The sequence below is a fragment of the Python bivittatus genome, unplaced genomic scaffold (genome assembly GCF_059951505.1).
Source record: "Python bivittatus isolate LINGU-HERP-01145 unplaced genomic scaffold, Pbiv_v1 ctg000020_np1212, whole genome shotgun sequence".
Lineage (NCBI taxonomy): Eukaryota > Metazoa > Chordata > Lepidosauria > Squamata > Pythonidae > Python > Python bivittatus.
The window spans coordinates 121,393,194-121,411,789 of NW_028277030.1; the positions used below are offsets into that span (position 1 = coordinate 121,393,194).

The following is an 18,596-nucleotide window of genomic DNA, read 5'->3' on the forward strand; positions in this document are numbered from 1 at the left end:
TCCTGTTTGGATTTCTGGAATGTGCATAAACTACTGTCTTTGACTGTCTTCTTTGAAGAAAGCTCCTTTTGTCCTCACATAATTGGAATATTTTATAGTAACATGTAACATTCCAAAATTTCATTACCAAAATATCCAGGAAACCACAGAAGGAGACAGTAGAATTGACATCCATCCATTTTACTTTTATTGTAACAGGACTCTCTTCTGAGCAGAAGAAAGAAGAGAGTTCATGATTCCATCTTGAAAAAAGGACTTGAAGAGATACTTGAGCCATATATGGTTCAGTTTAAAACTGCACAGATGTGCATTATCACATTTCTTAGCCACAATATCTGTATAGAGAGAGCTGCTCTCTCACAGCAACCTTTTTCTCCTGTGGAGTTCCAAGTTGTTGTTATTGTTCTTAATATTTATCCCCTACTTTTCTTCTATGAGAGCCAGTTTGGTATAGTGGTTAAGGCACCAGGCTAGAAAGCAGGAGACCAGGAGTTCTAGTCCTGCCTTAGCCTTGAAGCCAGCTGAGTGACCTGGTCAGTCATTCCCTCTCAGCCCTAGGAAGAAAGCAATGGCAAGCCACTTCTGAAATCTTGCCAAGAAAATTGCAGGGACCTGTCCAGGCTGGTGCCAGGAGTCAACACTGACTCAAAGGCGCACGCGCACATACACACACACACACACACATTTTTCCCCATAAAATTCAGGGCAATTTCCAGGCACTCTCTCATTTCCTGGAGTTAACCTATATGGCTTCTCTAACTTGTGTCTTCTTGGAATCTCTCATGTAAAACAGATCACTGACAGCAGTATAGATGCTGAGGACTTGAATTCATACTGAATTTGAAGCTTTTCATATAAAAAGCTAGTGCTCTATTGTTAAACTGTGGCCACATGACTAGAATTTGGATTGGTTGTGCTCCAAAAGTGTTATTTTGCACTACTTCTGTTCTCAAAGTTAACTCATATTGTGGCATTAATCAGACTTACCATTGCCTGGAATGAAAAGGGCTACCGAGTCGCTGAAAGGCCCAACTCCTCCATTAGTAACAGCAGCGACTTGCACTACACAGGTGGCATTTGTGGCCACAAATGGAATATGGATAGCATTCATATCCTTACTGGAATGGGAAGAGAAATTCATCTGCAAAGAGAAAAGAAATTCTCATTCTACCTAATGGATAAATTTCACAGGAACCTGACAGATTTGCACATAAAATGTTTGTCCTTATTTGCTTACTTTAACAGATACTTGCTAATGCCAATATAGTAACTATATATTTATGTACAGTAAGTGCCTTGGTAAATACAGTACTTCAAGCACCAGATGGGAAAAATGAAAAAGCTGACAATAATTTATTTAAATCCATATAATTGCTGTTTGGAACTCGAGCTAAATTTTTCCCCATTGTAACAGACTAAATAGCTGTGCACCAACTCATTACAAATCTGTCATCTGACTGTCAAAGACAAAATATTAAGACAGTATAACTTAATAACAAAAACAAACAAAACATGTTGTGGAAAACAGCTTGTACAATTGCTTTTTTTCTTTTTCCATGTTCAGTTTTCTTTCCTCCCTACCCTACCCTGCCTTTACAAAGACAGAAAATCTCTTGTTTGCTTCCATCATGCTAATGCTGTGATCCCTGATGGTTGGACTGATGTGTCATTTAAACCGATCCCTGGTGTGTTATTTAAAAAAGAAGCAAAAAGTAACAGACCCAATTTCTACAAAATAGGAAAACAGGCCAGAGAAAAGAGGAGGGGAGGGGAGGGGAGAGGAGAGGAGAGGAGAGGAGAGGAGAGGAGAGGAGAGGAGAGGAGAGGAGAGGAGAGGAGAGGAGAGGAGAGGAGAGGAGAGGAGAGGAGAGAAGAGAAGAGAAGAGAAGAGAAGAGAAGAGAAGAGAAGAGAAGGGAAGAGAAGGGGAAAAAAAGAAAAAGAAAATGGACAGAGCCTTAAGACAGCCTAATATCATAATAAAGATATTTGCCCATGTTCATTTGATAAATATCCTGTGCTGGTGTGCAACCTCTGCCTACTTACTTGAGAGAAAGTCCAATTGAGCAAAATAGGACTTATTCCTATATAAACATGCACAAGATGAACCTGGCAAGAGCACTTATTAATGATCTGAAAATGTCAAATACTTAATACTGTATAGCAGTGTTTCTCAACCTTAGCAACCTTAAGATATGTGGACTTCAACTCCCAGAATTCCCCAGTCAGCATGGCTGGCTAGGGAATTCTGGGAGTTGAAGTCCACCTATCTTAAGGTTGCTAAGGCTGAGAAGCACTACTGTAGCATATAGTCAATGAGAATATTATTTCAATTACTACTAGCTCCTAAATTGGGATTTTAGTATACACAAAGGAATCAAAGAAATATTTAAGTTATATCCTTTTTCTGCCTTAAATGTCACCCTTACGGAACGCCTTTTGTGATGAAATGGGCATTTGGAGATTTCATCTACTTGCAGTTATAATAGCATCAAACAGAAGCCGTGCAAACTGGCACATCATCCTCCCAGCTGGATGCGGGTTCCATCTGATAGCATTAGCATGCCCAATTCAAATAAGAGATTTCTGTTCCTGTAAATTCACTATAATTTCCTGTAGAGCTTATGAATCAGCTGAAGAGCTGGAGGGAAAAAAACACCAAACAATAGGCACCACCTCCAAGTAAATTGTCACCTAGTTCCCACCCTCCACATTTTCTGTGACTCACAACGCAGCTGACAGACTAGCATGTCAGTAGCTTAGCCTGGCAACAAGCTCAAGGGGCAGAGCCGATACGGATTAAACTGGTATAAATTTCTCTGTAAACAGGAACTAGGCAAAACATGACTAAGGCTGCAGCCCTGACAGAGTGAATTTGTCAGAGATATTTCAAAAAGGGGCATAAGTAAAAAAAAACAACAAAAAACCTGTAACAAAAGGAGAGGCTGGCCATTACTAGGAAAAGTATAACAAAATAGGAGTAGTTAGGTTATGTCAGCTTAAATAATTGCATCTTTATTTAATGCATCCAGAATAACTTCATAAGATATTGTGATAAAATATCCTTTTATGGTGAATGTTCAAAATTAAGTTCTGCTGTGTTCAGTGGGACATACCCCTTTGTGGGTAAGACTGCAAAATAAAGTATATGCTATAGATCATTCCTTGACCAATAATTTGGTATAATTTTTTAATTAAAATGGATGTGCAGACTTTTCCATTTTACCCAAGTCTCACTGTCGTTACAGTACAGTAAATACCTTTATTCTGTGGCTGGATTCCCACATCACTCTAAACCAGTGTTTCTCAACCTTGGCAACTTTAAGATGCATGGACTTCAATTCCCAGAATTCCAGGAGTTGAAGTCCACGCATCTTAAAGTTGCCAAGGTTGAGAAACACTGCTCTAAACCATCGTGTGATCTCTTTGGGTTTGGTTTATTTCTTAGAAACAGTGGCTGCAGTTCAGAGCTCTATTTGGAACTTATCCATCTGTCCAGAACACAATGGGAAACTGAAAGGGTTGTTGCGCACGCTTCAGAAATGATTTGGAAGAAGCGCTTCAGAGTTCACATGAATTCTTCCATACTAGTAGCCTGAAAGAAGGTGCTGCTGTTTCAACAGTCACAGGAAGTACCGACTCCTTAAAGCAGCAGCACTTTTTTTTTCAGTTTCGCATTGAAGGCTGAGAAAAGCTGGACTGCTTTAAAGCATAGTTTAAAGACGACTTAAGTGTTAGAGAGAGGCTCCTGAGGGGCTAGAGTGGGTGGACAGCAGGGAGCAACTTCACCAGTTTGCCTTCTGATAAATGGGTGTTTTGTGACCAGCCACATAGAACAGGACAACCGTACTGTGAGAGTATTCACAACATAATCTCAAAGTTGTGAATGTACCAAGCAAACACTAAAAAAAAGTGCAGATCACTGATTTATGACTTAGCATGATGTATGAACCAAGCCAATTGTGTCTTATTCATAAATTATGATTAAGTAAACTATGGCTTACTGTGAGGTGTGATCCAGTAATTGTCAGAATTCATTTTGCTATGCTGGATGAAATTCAGATATGGCAACCCTAAAACTGAATGACGTTTAGGAGTTGCAAAATGATGAATCAACAGTCTGTTCTGTTGTTGTGTAGGTGTTGCCTTAAATTAGGAACCACTACCACTCCAAACTTCTAGCAGGTAAGTGACAAAGGGCATTATTAACACAAGAGCAACCCAATCATCTGTAACCTGGCTGATGAACTCTAAGTCCCTACTGCAGGACAAAAGCCTCTTATGGGAAGTGCCTGCAGCCCATTCTTAAAGTTGCCATAGAATATATCACAAAAAGTGTTTATGCAGATGGGGGGATGCTGTTTTTAAATGTTGTCTACATTAAGAAAAAATAAACCTAATTGGAAACATGTAATTAGCAGGAAAGCAATAGCATCTGGATTTTTTCCCGACAGGCTGATTTTGTTCTTTGGAGGTGACTCTGATTCAACGATATGTAATCCCATCAAATTCAGAAATATTGTGTCCATTATATTACCTCCTCGTCCCAACTGTTAACAATCATGGACAATGAACAACTAAAACTGTATCAAAATTCATCTGGGGGCTTCAGGGCAAGCTTTCTCCAACTATCAGTGCTATATAATAGGGAATGAGTTTTGTAGCCAAGCATTGTCCTGCTGTCTTTTTCTTATTTATTTATTTAATCACATTTATATAGCCACCCATCTCACATAGTGACTCTGGGCAGCATACATAATCTTTCTTGCTGCAAAATGACTATATTCTACCCCTACACTTATCCACAATTAATTGAACCACAGTTGACTTAATTAACCCAGTTTTCTGACTCCATATGACACACTGAAACATAAATTAACTGCATGGGTTTGGCTCACACAATATCTAGGGTAAAATATGGTTGGCTAGTTTGCAATCCAATATGTCATGCATATCCAACCAGGGAATTTTCTCTCCCAGTCTTTAACAGGGTAGCAGTGCTATGATGTCACAACTTTCAATTCCTGAAGGAGAACCCAGACTGGCACTGAGGCTACATTGCCCCTTGAAGGAGGAAGGAACCTTCAGGCTTAACCATGGGAACATTTATATTGCAGAAATATGCTTCAGTCAAGTATTAGCAAGTTGATTAGCAAGTATTAGCTCATTAAAAACTGTAGTCCTGAAATCACATAACTATACAACAGGCTGGTAGAAGTCTCAATCTGTAAACAGGAGAATAGATGGAAAGTAGATCATTGGACTTTATGTTCCCCCCTCCCCAAGTCATGTACCTGCTCCAGCATCTCATTCTCTTGAAGAGATTTTAATCATTACCTATAATTTAAACCACAGGTTATTGAAGAAATCATGATGGACTGTGTATTGTCAAAGACTTTCACGGCCGGAATACGATGGCTGATGTGGGTCTTCCGGGCTGTGTGGCCATGTTCTGGAAGTTTTGGTTCCTAACGTTTCGCCAGCATCTGTGACCGGCATCTTCAGAGGACAGGAGCGGTTCTCTCTGTGCCCAGGATGATGTAACCCTTTTGTGGGTATTTATAGAGATCAGCGAGGATGCCTGTTGGGGGGGGGAGGTTCTGTGGGTTAATGCTGGCAAAACGTTAGGAACCAAAACTTCCAGAACACGGCCACACAGCCCAGAAGACCCACATCAGCCGTCATGATGGACTCTTTGCACATAACAAGCCATATACCATAATTTATAAATTAGAATGGTTAGAGTCACCTACCGTATGTCCCATTTCCAATCTCTTAAAAATGTTAAGATTAGCAGTACATATACAAATGTATAATGCATACATCTCCATCTTGTCTAAAACATTTTTCTGCCTAAAACATTCCTCCTCTTCTTAAAAGCCAACTAAACCTTTGGAAAGGCTTACTTAAGAATGCTTCACTTGACACATGACTTAACGTTCTTATATACTGATGAAAAACAAATAACAGAGATAACTTTATTACACTGGAGAACAGACTGAGCCCAGAAGTGTCCGCAGAATGGGTCAAGGGAGGGGCAAAGGACAAAATGAGTGTTACAACAATGCAATACTTGTTTTTATCTTTTGACAAAAGCATTGGATCCTGTGGGTGCTTCTGGCTGAGCCCTATCAATTGGAGAATGGGGCAGCCTCTTCAGGCAGGGAACAGCGGTGAAGTATTGGTGACCAAAGCTCTATGAACCACACAGTTGCCCAGAATTCCCTAAACTTTTATTTAAATGCCGTAGAGAAGGCTAAATTGTCACTAGTGTCCAAATCAGTTTCAGTTGCCAGTCCAGTTGACTACTTTACCAGTTAATGTATTGCTGTTGGTCAGGCCACAAAAGGATTTGGGGCAGAACTATATTAAAAGATAAAGCCATATATGAAAAAATTGTGGCACTGCATGTTTTATCAGAAAAGTTAGACACATACTATAGATTTATCTTGTTCCGAGGATCAGGGAAGTAACCTTTAGCTTGCCATCTGTAATATAAGTTGATGAGTTAGCGTCTCTGCTCTGTACTAGTCAGAAGACCATAACACTACTGTGCTGATTTCAGTGTCTTTGGGCTGTGATTTCTAAATCCTAAAAATAAACCACTTAAAAAGGGAACAGAAAGCTGAAGTCTCATAGAAAACAAGCATAAATAATCATTTATGGAAAATGTATAGATATTTAAGTAGTTCAGTGTGATAATCTCTGAGCAGATATGCAAAGGATGTGTAATGAATGTACAATATATCTTCTGTGCTACAACTTTCAGTTAGAAAAGTCAATTTAAGATAAATAAAATCATCTGGGGCAGAGAGGTGGAAATTAAAAAAGCAAGTGTCAACTTTTTTTCCTGCTTACCCAGAAAACTTTGTTTCACTAGCACAGCTGTTGTTTCTCTGTTGTAAGATATATTTAACACAACACTGTGGATGGTCCACTCAGAGGCAAAGAGTCTTTGAGGGAAGATCTCCAGCTACGCAAGATCTTCAGGTTCAACTGGCTTTATATAGTGCTTTGAAAAGCACAGCCACAAAACACATCTAAAAGTGAACAGTGACTTATGCCCTTATCATCCTGTGTTTGGATTACTGCATTATGATCTTCATGGGGCTGCCTTTGAAGTTAGTTTGGAAGCCTCCAAGGGACTCATTTCCCTTTAACCATAGTTAAAGGAGAGGTCAGCACCAACTTAATCTGATTAATGCTAAACAATTCCCTGTAAAACAAGGACTACAGTCACTTCCTAAATAGAATAAGAGAGAAATTGGTTACCATTCACCATGATATCCTTTATGGTAAGGAATTTGCTTCAGAAAATAGAGTTCATACCAGCTCTGCGGAACATGAGTGGCCAACCTAACTCAAAGGATTACAGTGAAAAACTGTCAAAAAAAACCAAAACCAAACCCCAAAGTACTTAGGCCTACATGTATATGAAATTACTTTTTCCAGCATCAGTAAGACTGATTTTTCAATAGCAGGTATGTGCTACAGCAGTTAGGAGGCAAAAGTGTTCAGTGTGATTACAGTCTTGTCAATTTCAGGCAGCAGACAAGCCCATGGGAGGGTATTAATCAAGTACAGGTAGTCCTCCAGTTACTCATTCAGCAACCATTCAAAATTATGATGGCACTGAATGAGGGGGAGTTATGACTGCTCCATGAAATTGCAACTGTCATAACATCCCCATGGTCATGTGATTGCGATCTGATCACATGATCTCCATTTGTGACCTTCGCTGCTGGCTTCCTACATGCAAAGTCAATGGGGAAGCCAGCAGGGAAGGTCGCAAGTTGCACCTGTAAGTCACTTGTCACTTTTTCTCCCAAGGAGCCCTGCTATGGAGTACAAGCTCCCAGCCGGCCCACCTGCACTTCCCAGCACCCCCCACCTGCCTGCACTCCCCAGTGTCCGCCTGCAGCCCTTGCCAGTCTGTCTGCGGCCCCCACTGGCCTGCTTGCACTCCCTAGCACCCACCCACACCACTTGTGCACCCCCTTGCATTCCCTACCTGAGACTTCTACTCTTCCTGCTTAATGCCCATGCGTCCTGGGGTTACCATGGCAACTGGGACTGCTGGGATTTCTGTTGCTAAGCAATGTGGTCATGTGATGTTCTGCTTTATGACCGCATCACTCAGTGACGGCAATCCCAGTTCCAATTTCCATCATAACCCAAGGACTAAATCACAGAACTAAGTTTGTTAACTTGCAGTTAGCACTTATTAGGGAAGCACTGCACCATGAAGAAAAACTGCTCAGGAAGAGAGACTCAAAAAGCTGAACAATATTTGATTTTAAGGCTATGCCTGCTGGACAGAGGACATGAAGACAAAACGGAGGACATGTCTTCTTTTGCGGGAAGTCTGGTCACCCTATATAAGAGCTACCTGTTCTTTTCAAGGCATCTTGCTGTGTGAGGAAAGAGGATCTCAGAGAGAGAGAGAGAAAAACAGAAAAGGAGTTACCAGGAAGAAAGAGAATGGCCCACTGTTCTTGACACTAGCCCCCTATCACTTGCTTTAGCCCCGTGAACAATTGGCACACTATGTATCCCTTGACAGAAAGCAGAGCTTTTACATCTGCACTGTTCTCACTGGGTTTTCCAAACTGAAAATAGATCTTTGCAAAGTCAAATCAAAATCATAGCGGGTCCTGGACCAGCAGCCTGTCACCTAGCTCTTCTGAATCCTGATCTCATACATGTACATGAACTTCCACACAATCGTATGCGAGGGTATGTGTGTGTATATATACACAGAGCACTTTAATGTTCAACAACAACGCAATATTTTAAGCATATATCTAAGTAAACCTCGTCCATCATACTTTCCTGGAAGAACAATTAATATTAAAACACAATTTTGTACTGATCACTTCCTCTTTTATATCATACAGCATGAGACACAAAAAAATAACAAAACTCATATAAAGTGATCCACATCTGATTATTTCTCGGCCTTTTGGCTAAGATCACCTGTAGGGGAAGGAAAAAGATCTTGGCCTGAGATTCTGAAAAGCTGTTGCTGGTCACAGAATAGAAGGCATAATTAGATGGACATATCCTGATTCTTGATAAAGCAGCTTCTTTCATAAGCATATGTTCATAATATGATATTCCTTATGCTACCTAAAATGCTGACAGTTGTGCAAGTTAAAAAAATCCTTTCTTTTGGATTTACATGTTAATTCATACTTACAGATAGTTCTGAGGTCTGCCATACATGAGAGATCGTGTAGCTCTGAAGTTCACCATTCATCTGTGAATCAGGGGGCTTTATCCACATGATTATTACAGAAGAACTGGATTCATTGATAGAGATTGTGACATTCAAAGGGGGAGCAGATGGAGCTTAAGAACAGAATACAGATACAAACAAAATGACTGACTAATCTTTTGGGTGGAAACAGGAAGAAAACAAACAAACAAACAAACAACAGAAACAAAAACCATCTTTACTGGCTTGGTTCTCTGGATGTGGGGAATGACATCCTGGTTGGGAATGACAAGAGTTCAAATTTTAGCAGGTTACCTTTACAAAGAAGGCATTTTCCCATGTCCCTTTCCATATGTTCATTCCTCCCTAAATTATAGCTCTATGAATAATAGCAGAATCATAACATATATTTAGATTAAGAATGATTTGTACTAAAGATCTGGGGGAATGGAGTATATATCATTCAAAGAGGAAAAGCCAGTGAATGACAAGATAATTACTTGCAGATCATTATCTTCCTGAGTCCATAGTCTTATTAGTGCTTTTTATTTTAGAAAATGTTTTTAAAGAGTTATATATGCTGCTTGCATGATACACTGTACAGATAGTCATACATTAACAAAATGGCACAGGCATGGGAATAGGAGAGGCTCATTACTCATTGCCAGTGATGTCACTGGCATGAACCACCAACTGTAGTCAGATGTAAAATTGTGGCTTAGGAAGGCATATATTGATCTATGGGACACTGCCTCTGAGCATTCAATCAGCCCAGGGATTTGTTTGTATCAGAGCATGCATCTATCTCATTTCACACACATTTATTCTTGTTTGCCCCTACCTTTCTTGATTTCAGTAGACAAATTTAAGGAAGGAAAGGACATATTGCTAAACCATAAAGCATCAGAAACTTTAGCTGACCTGCAGCAAATCTGGAGACTGGCTTTCCATCCCTCTACCCACCACTGTCATGCTACATTGTTCATCATTCTTACCTCCTTCAGTTGTACTGGCCATAATCCAGGGGCTGAAGCTAGACCAACCTACTTCATTCATACAAGAAACACTGATGTTATAATCCTTCATGGCTGATAGATTCTGAATATGATACTGATGCGGTGGCACAGAAGTGTTAAAAATCATCATAGAAGTGTTATTTGGTACAGCAACATCCTTCACCTGGTTTTAAAAAAAATGTTAAGCAAAGATGGTTAATGAAGGAATGCCCCTGAAAGTATGTCTGTCAATATTCATGCTTAATTTTCAGATTGAAGAAGATGACTGAGAGGTCCTTCTTTGCCAGGGTTGACAGAAAGCATTTTGATGATTAAGAGCAGCAAATGGTATTCCTCCATGATGAGCATTGTATGGATTAAAGAATGACCTGGCCCTATCTGGAGTGCTGCTGTTATGTAGAAGTTAGCTAGTAGCTGAAAGCAATGCTGTTAACATAAGCGTTGCTTATTTTTTGCAAAAGTTGATGAGAACTAAAGTCAAAGAGACTCGTGTGGGATTGAGTTTATGACCAGATTTTTGTTTTTTTTAGTAAGAGTTCTAAGTGGCCCAAATGTTCATATATTCATGGTCTCTGACTATGACTCCCACAAAACTCATTGCCTTTAACTTGCTATTTTACTCTATTCTGTTGCAGGTTTTGGCAATTGGTTTTATAGAATTAGATTGTGAAGGAAGCCCTTGTCTCAGGCTACACATCAAGGCCATCAGGGATAACGTAGCCAGTGAGGCAAGGTAATATCACTGTTTAGCCAACCAGATTTGACTGTGTGATGTCATCAGAGAACAAAAGGATGGCACTGCCTTATACTCCCACTTGCAGTGGAAAACAGCTTTGCCCCATTTTATCAGCTTTTCAATGTCTCAGGGAATGATACATTTCACAGGGTTCCCAATCCCACTCCTTAGCATACCCCAGTGTTTCTCAACCTTGGCAACTTTAAGATGTGTGGACTTCAACTCCCAGAATTCCCCAGCCAGCACGGTTGAGAAACACTGGCATACACACACACACACACACACACACACACACACATGCATTTAAGCATGCACAAAAACAAGCATCGTTTCAGTTCAGTCTCATTTCAGCCTTTGCAGCATTCAATAAATAATAGCATTAAATACTATTGTACCTTCTGTAAAGAAAAGCATAATAAACATTCAATAATGCTACAAGATGCTTTGGCAAATGAATGGAGGGGTAATTATAACCAGCTGTTCCTATTTTTTTGGATTGTTTCATTTATAAGAGTCATAAATACATCTCTGGCTTTTAATGTCCCCCACATACTAAAACAGAGGTGGGAGAGGCTATTTGATTTAAGCATAGTAACCAAAGCATGATATCTTTTAAAACATGACATTTCAGTAATTTTAGCCCAGTCTTTGAGTGTCTCACATATACTGATTTAAAAACAGATTAACTTTGGAAGTTTGATACTTTCTGGGTCATAAATCTATTCCTACAGTTTTCATTTATGCATGTAATAGTTAATACAGAATATGAACATTTAGAACGATGCTGATTTTTTTAAACTCTATTTCCAGAGCCTCAGTAAGAATGCAGTTATGAATACCATCAACATGACATCATCCGGAAAAGAAAGGCATTTTCCACCCGCTATTATGGTCCCTAAAAGCTGCTTATTCAGAATGGTTAAAAAATAGTGAGGATGGCTTAAATGGACTTTGTGCCTGTATTGTAGGAAACTGACAACCCAAGTTCACTTGCCCGTAAATTTGCCAGGAGCGCTTTCCTTAGGTTTCATTTAGGTGCTAAAAGGAAAAGATGTCTGTACTGAAAGAAGAGGTAAAACGTTTGCCCTGACCTTTCTATGGGATGAATCAAGCTTCAGGAAATCCTGATGCTGCCTGGCTTTTGACAAGGAAAGACATTTCCTTGGCAGCATGAAACAATTATTTAAAACCATAGTATGATCTCAAAGGGTGAAGACTCCAAACTTGCTATGCGGAAGTGACTCTGCACCCTTGCATTTTTTCAGGACTTTGGCTTTCTGTTTATATGCAATCTTTATTTTGCATATAAAACCTCTCTGGGGTTTTCCATTTGTCAAGAAACAATCACAAAAGGAATAAGGAGCAATGGTCTTAAGGCTCCAGTCCAACCTATTCAATTGCAGTAAACCTCCAGAGGTTTTAGATTTCACTTCCTACAACATAACCAATGTCAAGAGGTTGGAGATACTGCTCAGCTGATAACCCAGGAGACAGGGGAAGCCATCTTACAATATAGTGGATTAGACTGCTAATCCAACTGGTCAGCAGCAATTCAGGCTTTCAGATAAGTCTTTCTCAGCTATATTGGAAGAAGTTAGGGATTGAATTCACTAGTTTAGTATACCCAGCAATAGCTGACTCTCAATGCATAGTATTTTAATAAACATTAGTCATACATTATGACTGCACATTTTAGGAAGTATTGGTTTATTTTCTATTTGCCACTGTCTTTTCTGGTGGTAAAAAATTAAGCTAACCTTAATGCACCTCTCTCAATCACAATAATCATAAAAGAAATATTTTTTAAAAAATCTACCTTGTCTGGAATATACTTTCCATTTTTAAAGATGCCTCTTTCCCATTTTTAATTTATGCTAATTCAATTAACATAAAAGAGACTCAAAGATATGCTGAATACTATGGAAAAAAACCTGTTATCATCTTGTCAAAAAGCTCAAGACTCTCAATTCTTTTAAAACACAGCTGGGCAAAAACTGAAAGATTCTGAAATACCCACAATGGAGGAATGGTTGGTGAAGATGACGGATTTAGCAGAAATGGCAAAATTAACTTGTTTGTTTAGAGAAAGATACATTTATTAGTGACTGGCAACCCCTTATGGACTTTTTGCTGAAAAAAGAAAAAAATGAACTGATGATTAGAAAGGGTAGATTATGGAAAGAAGGAAACTTTGATATAATCTTAGAGAGAGACGGTAAAATATAAATGTACTTATAACTGCTGTTAAGAAGACTGGAAGCCGCTTCTTTCTTTCTTTCTTTCTTTCTTTCTTTCTTTCTTTCTTTCTTTCTTTCTTTCTTTCTTTCTTTCTTTCTTTCTTTCTTTCCTTCCTTCCTTCCTTCCTTCCTTCCTTCCTTCCTTCCTTCCTTCCTTCCTTCTTTCTTTCTTTCTTTCTTTCTTTCTTTCTTTCTTTCTTTCTTTCTTTCTTTCTTTTTCTTTCTTTCTTTCTTTCTTTCTCCTCCTTTTCTCCTTCTTTTTCTATATTTCTTTTTCCCTTTGCTATTACTTTTCTTCATTTCTCTTATCTTTAACTTAAAGTTTGTATTGTTTTAACTCTGTGGGAAAACTTTTTTTATAAAAATTATATACAGAAATAAAATTCTTTTAAAACACAGCAAATGTCATCAGATGAGTCCCAAAAGGAAAACCCAATTCCAATTCCAAAAGGATGCATCCGGAGTTAAAGACTCAGTTACATATTACTTGTAAATATGTGTAACCAAACCCCCAAGGTAACTTGAATGTTAGGACATAAGACTCAATTCCTAGTCTAATTAGATTCTATATAGGTAACCACTGTTGTTCTTTGCCACACGGTGCACAAAATCGTCTTCTCTAAAAGCTAGTAATTTCTGAGTATGCTAGGGAATGCGGTTTGCCAAATATTACCACTATTGCAGTGTAAAAGCTAGAAGGTTGGATGGATCACAACCAGAGTTTGGATTCTAATCTCCATAAATACCTCTGCTGTGCTGGGTGACCCTGGACAGTCATTCCCTCTCACCATCCTCAACCCAAATAGATGTTGTAAAAGTAAGGGTATCTCCCGGCACAGCCCTATAAGGGCAGGGAGAGGTTAGAATAGTAACAAATACATAGCTATAGTGTTTTTACATTTTCAGAGTTGCTCTTCTTATTGCTTCCTTTCAGGCAAAATATATAAGCAATATCTTCCTTCTTAACCATTCATGAACTATAGACAGACTAGGTCATCCTGACAGTAGGCCCAGTGAAATTATGGAATTAATTTCTATGGGTCTGCTGCACTACAGTAGAATTAAGTCTGAACCTAACTCTATGGCTGCAGTCCTGTGCAATCTACAATTAGGCTAAATCCTCCAGAAGTCAATGGAATTCAAGGAGTTAACTGCGCAAAGGCTGGCAGTCCTCAGCTCCAAGAATGTCATACCTAGGAAAAGTTACTGTGAAGCCAGAAGTTTCAGAGAAGCCAAGAGAAAAGAAAAAAGAAGAAAATTTCTTAGAATTTTAGAAATGAAAATGATTGGTCAGCACTCATTTACACAGAACATTTACACAGTTCTTCATCCGATATGGCTGGACTGAAAACAAAAATGTATGCAGCAATGCTGTGAGATATTTAAATGTTAGGTGGCCACTGCCTAACTTTACGCAACGTTTGATTATTTCTATGGTTTTTTTCCTTGCTGATTAGAGGAATCCTGTGGGACAGAATACAAAAGCAAAATGGATACATGTTCAAAAAGGTCACTAATTCATTTGCTGAGGAGCTTATGCAGCAAACGTTCCAGCAATCAGTCAGAATGTGGAATGCAGTTAAAACCGGCCTAATAAACACAATAGCAGTGGAAAAAAGGCATGGCATTCCAAAGCCAGCATATACAACGTGCCCTCACAGACAATGTGGTAAATACGGATTCTGGCAACAAGCCAAAGCATTTAAAGGGAAAGAAGGAAAATTGATCTCCTGAGTTAGAATGGGGCACAGTTCCAAAGAAATATAGAGACTGCATGAATGTTGACATCCAGCATCCTATTAAAATGCTCACTGCAAGTAGACTGGATCTAAGAGAGATGGATCAGGATTATGACAGCTGCTTGACTTTCATGGCTTCAGCTGTGATTTTCAGTGGAACCCACATCTATAAATCTGCATGGACTCTTTAGGGTAGATATGATTCAAGGCCAACATTTGAAGGCCCACATTTCATTGGGGGGGGGTGTCACTATATACTTGTCCTCTCTCACACACTTTGCGGAATGGTGCTGAGTGGATGACAAAGAAGAGGCAAGCAAATAGGTACTGTAGTATGCAACAGGAGCAAAGAGCTGGACGTGGTCATATCTTGTCAAGCACTCCCTAAAACATGGAGGCACAGAAAATGCCCCTGCTAGAATTTTCCACAATTTCTTCATTTCTCCTTAAGCCTACCTCCTGTGTCCCAGAGCCACTACACCTAGCAGAATCTTCCACCATATTCAAGAGATAGTTCTGGGTTTGGGGGCAGTTCTACAGATTGGCGGTATACATAATAAAGGCACTTTCTCCCATTCCCTTCTGCAAGCAGAAGCAGACAAATGAAGTCATCTCCATTTGACAGAAAGGATAAGAGAAGTAAGCCTGTCAGGGAATTTCATTCTTTTTGCTAAGATTTTGTTATTGTTGATGATGTTGTTGTCGTCATTATTCATGTTTATCTCAAACCTTCAGGATGAGGAGTTGCTGACATTTGCCAAGTCTTAAAACATATTTTAACAGGTTTTTAACGTAACCAAGTGTTAATGTTTTACAAACATTATGAACTATTGATTATGGAAGCATAAAGAAATGGAGTTGGGAGCACTTTTGTTCCTCTGCTCAAGGACTTCTGTCTACAATAGATGCACCATCCTGGAGAAACAGAAAGGATTGGTCAAGTATAGGACTCCCAGCTCTGTGCAGGCAAAGTTTCTCTTCCCCTCTGAACGGGATCACCTCTGCTTCCTAAGGTGTGACTGAGGCTTTTTCTTCCCATTCAGGGTATTAAGATCACTCTTTGCCCCAAGGCAAGCCACGCTGGCAACAACACATGACAAAAGGGAACATTTTCCTTTTTTCATAACTTATTATTTTCAAGCTTCCTTATGAGAAAAGGCAGCTATCAAATTGGGGGTTTTAGGCTTTAAAACAACCTTCCCCACCTTCTTTCTCACTGGTTCACAACTTGCACCATTCCAAAACAATATAGCCACTGGTTTCACCGACTGGGGATGGTGGGATCGGGAGGGTGGGTTAGCAAAAAGAAGAGCACAATCCCAAAGTTCAGTCATGCACTCAGGGGAATCAGCACCTCACCCATCCTTTATTCTACAGCCTTGCTACTAAGTATTATACAAAACATCCTGTAAAAAAGCACTACAAAAATGTTAAATACAATTTGCTATTTACCCAAACACTGCAGAAGCTGAAAGGTGAATAACCATCAAACCCTGGGACCCAGGATACCACCACTGTGTGGGCCCTTGCAGTCAGCATCTGCACCTTCATAGGTGGGGATGGAATTCCTGCGTTAGAAACAAAAACATACTCAGAAACATGACACTGAAAGACATTTTAAACACAGTGCAAAATCAGTAGGACTGTACAGGGGAAAAAGAAATGAGACTGAGGCAAGCTAAGTTGTCAGCTTGTCCAAATTGTGTTTTGGAGCCATTGGGATGGATATTTGCCAACTTAACAGCTTTATTTGAAAGCTTATTGTGTTCAGAAGATCTTAATTTCTTATCAAAGTATTTACTGTACCTTTGCAAATTGTAATCTTCCTTCCTTCCTTCCTTCCTTCCTTCCTTCCTTCCTTCCTTCCTTCCTTCCTTCCTTCCTTCCTTCCTTCCTTCCTTCCTTCCTTCCTTCCTTCCTTCCTCCCTCCCTCCCTCCCTCCCTCCCTCCCTCCCTTTTGGTGCCTTTGACTCCTAGTGACTGTCTGGACAAGTCCCTGCAGTTTTCTTGGCAAGATTTGGGGGGTGGTTTGCCATTGCCTGCTTCCTAGGGCTGAGGGAGAGTAACTGGCCCAAGGTCACCCGCCAGGCTTTATGCCTAAGGCAAGACTAGAACTCACTGACTCCTGGTTCCTAGCCTGATGCCTTAACCACTACACCAAATTGGCTGACAATACTATTTTACTATACATTTATTTTTCTCCTGGCTTTTCTTCAAGGAGCTCAAGGTGATGAATACAGCTTTCTCATTCACTGTTATTTTACAACAAACATGTGAGGTGGGTTTGGCTGAATGCCCAAACTTATATAGTAAGCTTTGTGAGAATCTGAACCTAAGCTTATCAGACAAAAATGCAACATCCTAGCCCAGCCTTTCCCAAGCAAGCACTTCCCAGTTGTCTTAGACTATAACCCTCATGCTATCTGGGGATGATGGGAATTATAATGCGCAACACATCTGATGAGAACCAGGTTTAAGAAAGCTACTCCAGCAACCCTACCAGATAGCCCAGGCAGGAAAAAATGGGAAGTTCACACCACTGTTTGAGCACCAAATCTGAACTGTGCCCCTACCTGGGGCTTTGATTTTTATCTTAGACTTTTCTCCTGTGGTGAGCAGGAGAAACCATCCAACTAAAAAATTAAAACAAATATTGAACAGTGCAGTCCTGTACAGGTCTACTGAAAAGAAAGCTATTCTGAGTTTAATCAGGTTTCCTCCTGATTAGCAGAGTAGGGTTGTAAACTGAAGATCTCTTCTATATGACTAGATCAAATAAGGCATTCTGAGAGTCCACCAAGCCAACTATTACACTGTCACACATTGATATTGAATATCTCACAACCTGGTGTTTTTTTTTTTACATTTTTGTTACTTTCCGGAGAAGGCCAGAAAAGCCAGGCTTAACAAGTAAAATCATGAAAGCTGTTCTTTCCAAGCCAAAAGTGGCTCCTTATAAAGCAAACACTGAAAGAAAATGGAATGCTTATTAGCTAGTCACAGAGTTCAAATAGTTTGCCATTTATCCTTCAGATAAACCATTCCCAAAATGATGCCTTCCTGATAGCAGGATTACAGTCCCAAAATTCCCAACTAGTATAGCTGAAGTCCTGATGCATTTGTAGGACAAGGGGTTGGGAGGGTTGGTTCAGGCAAAAAGGAGGAGGGGGAGGGGGACGGGGAGGAGGAAGGGAAGAGGAAGAGGAAGAGGCTAACAGGTTTACAAGATCATAGATTCTTGGTTAAGTTCCACTTAATTCCATGGAAGTCGCTTCTGCACAGACATGCATAGGACTCAACATTATTGCATTAACACCTTCTGGTGATTTTATCAGTTTTTTAATGGTATTGGTACAGGCTTGCAAAATAAATCAGAAAGAAATAACAGAAAAAAACCCATTAGGATGGATTATTTTGGGAATCACAGCATAATGAATTATTTATTTATTTATTTAGAACATTTGCATGTCCACCCAACTCACACACACTGGGCGGCTTACAAAGTACATGCTGCTATTTGCATAGCAAAATAGAATTTATACACTAATATGTCCAAAAAGAACAATTTACCGTAAGATCAAGTTATTTCTTAACCTTTATTAAGATAGAAGATGGAGAAATAAAGGGAAAAGAAATCTGTTTAGTCTACTGTA

At 39.6% G+C, this 18,596-nt stretch overlaps 1 protein-coding gene across 2 annotated transcripts in view; it reads right to left on the bottom strand.

The window, feature by feature from the left end:
• MERTK (MER proto-oncogene, tyrosine kinase) overlaps positions 1–18,596 on the bottom strand; it is a 68,058-nt gene that overhangs the window by 24,011 nt on the left and 25,451 nt on the right. For both annotated transcript variants that reach the window (XM_088148422.1, XM_088148419.1), the window contains exons 6-9: positions 16,396–16,511; positions 10,211–10,394; positions 9,198–9,349; positions 988–1,141 (exon numbers count right to left, since the gene is read on the bottom strand). In XM_088148422.1, coding sequence (XP_088004548.1) covers positions 988–1,141; positions 9,198–9,349; positions 10,211–10,394; positions 16,396–16,511 — 606 coding nt within the window. The remainder of the gene's footprint in view (positions 1–987; positions 1,142–9,197; positions 9,350–10,210; positions 10,395–16,395; positions 16,512–18,596) is intronic.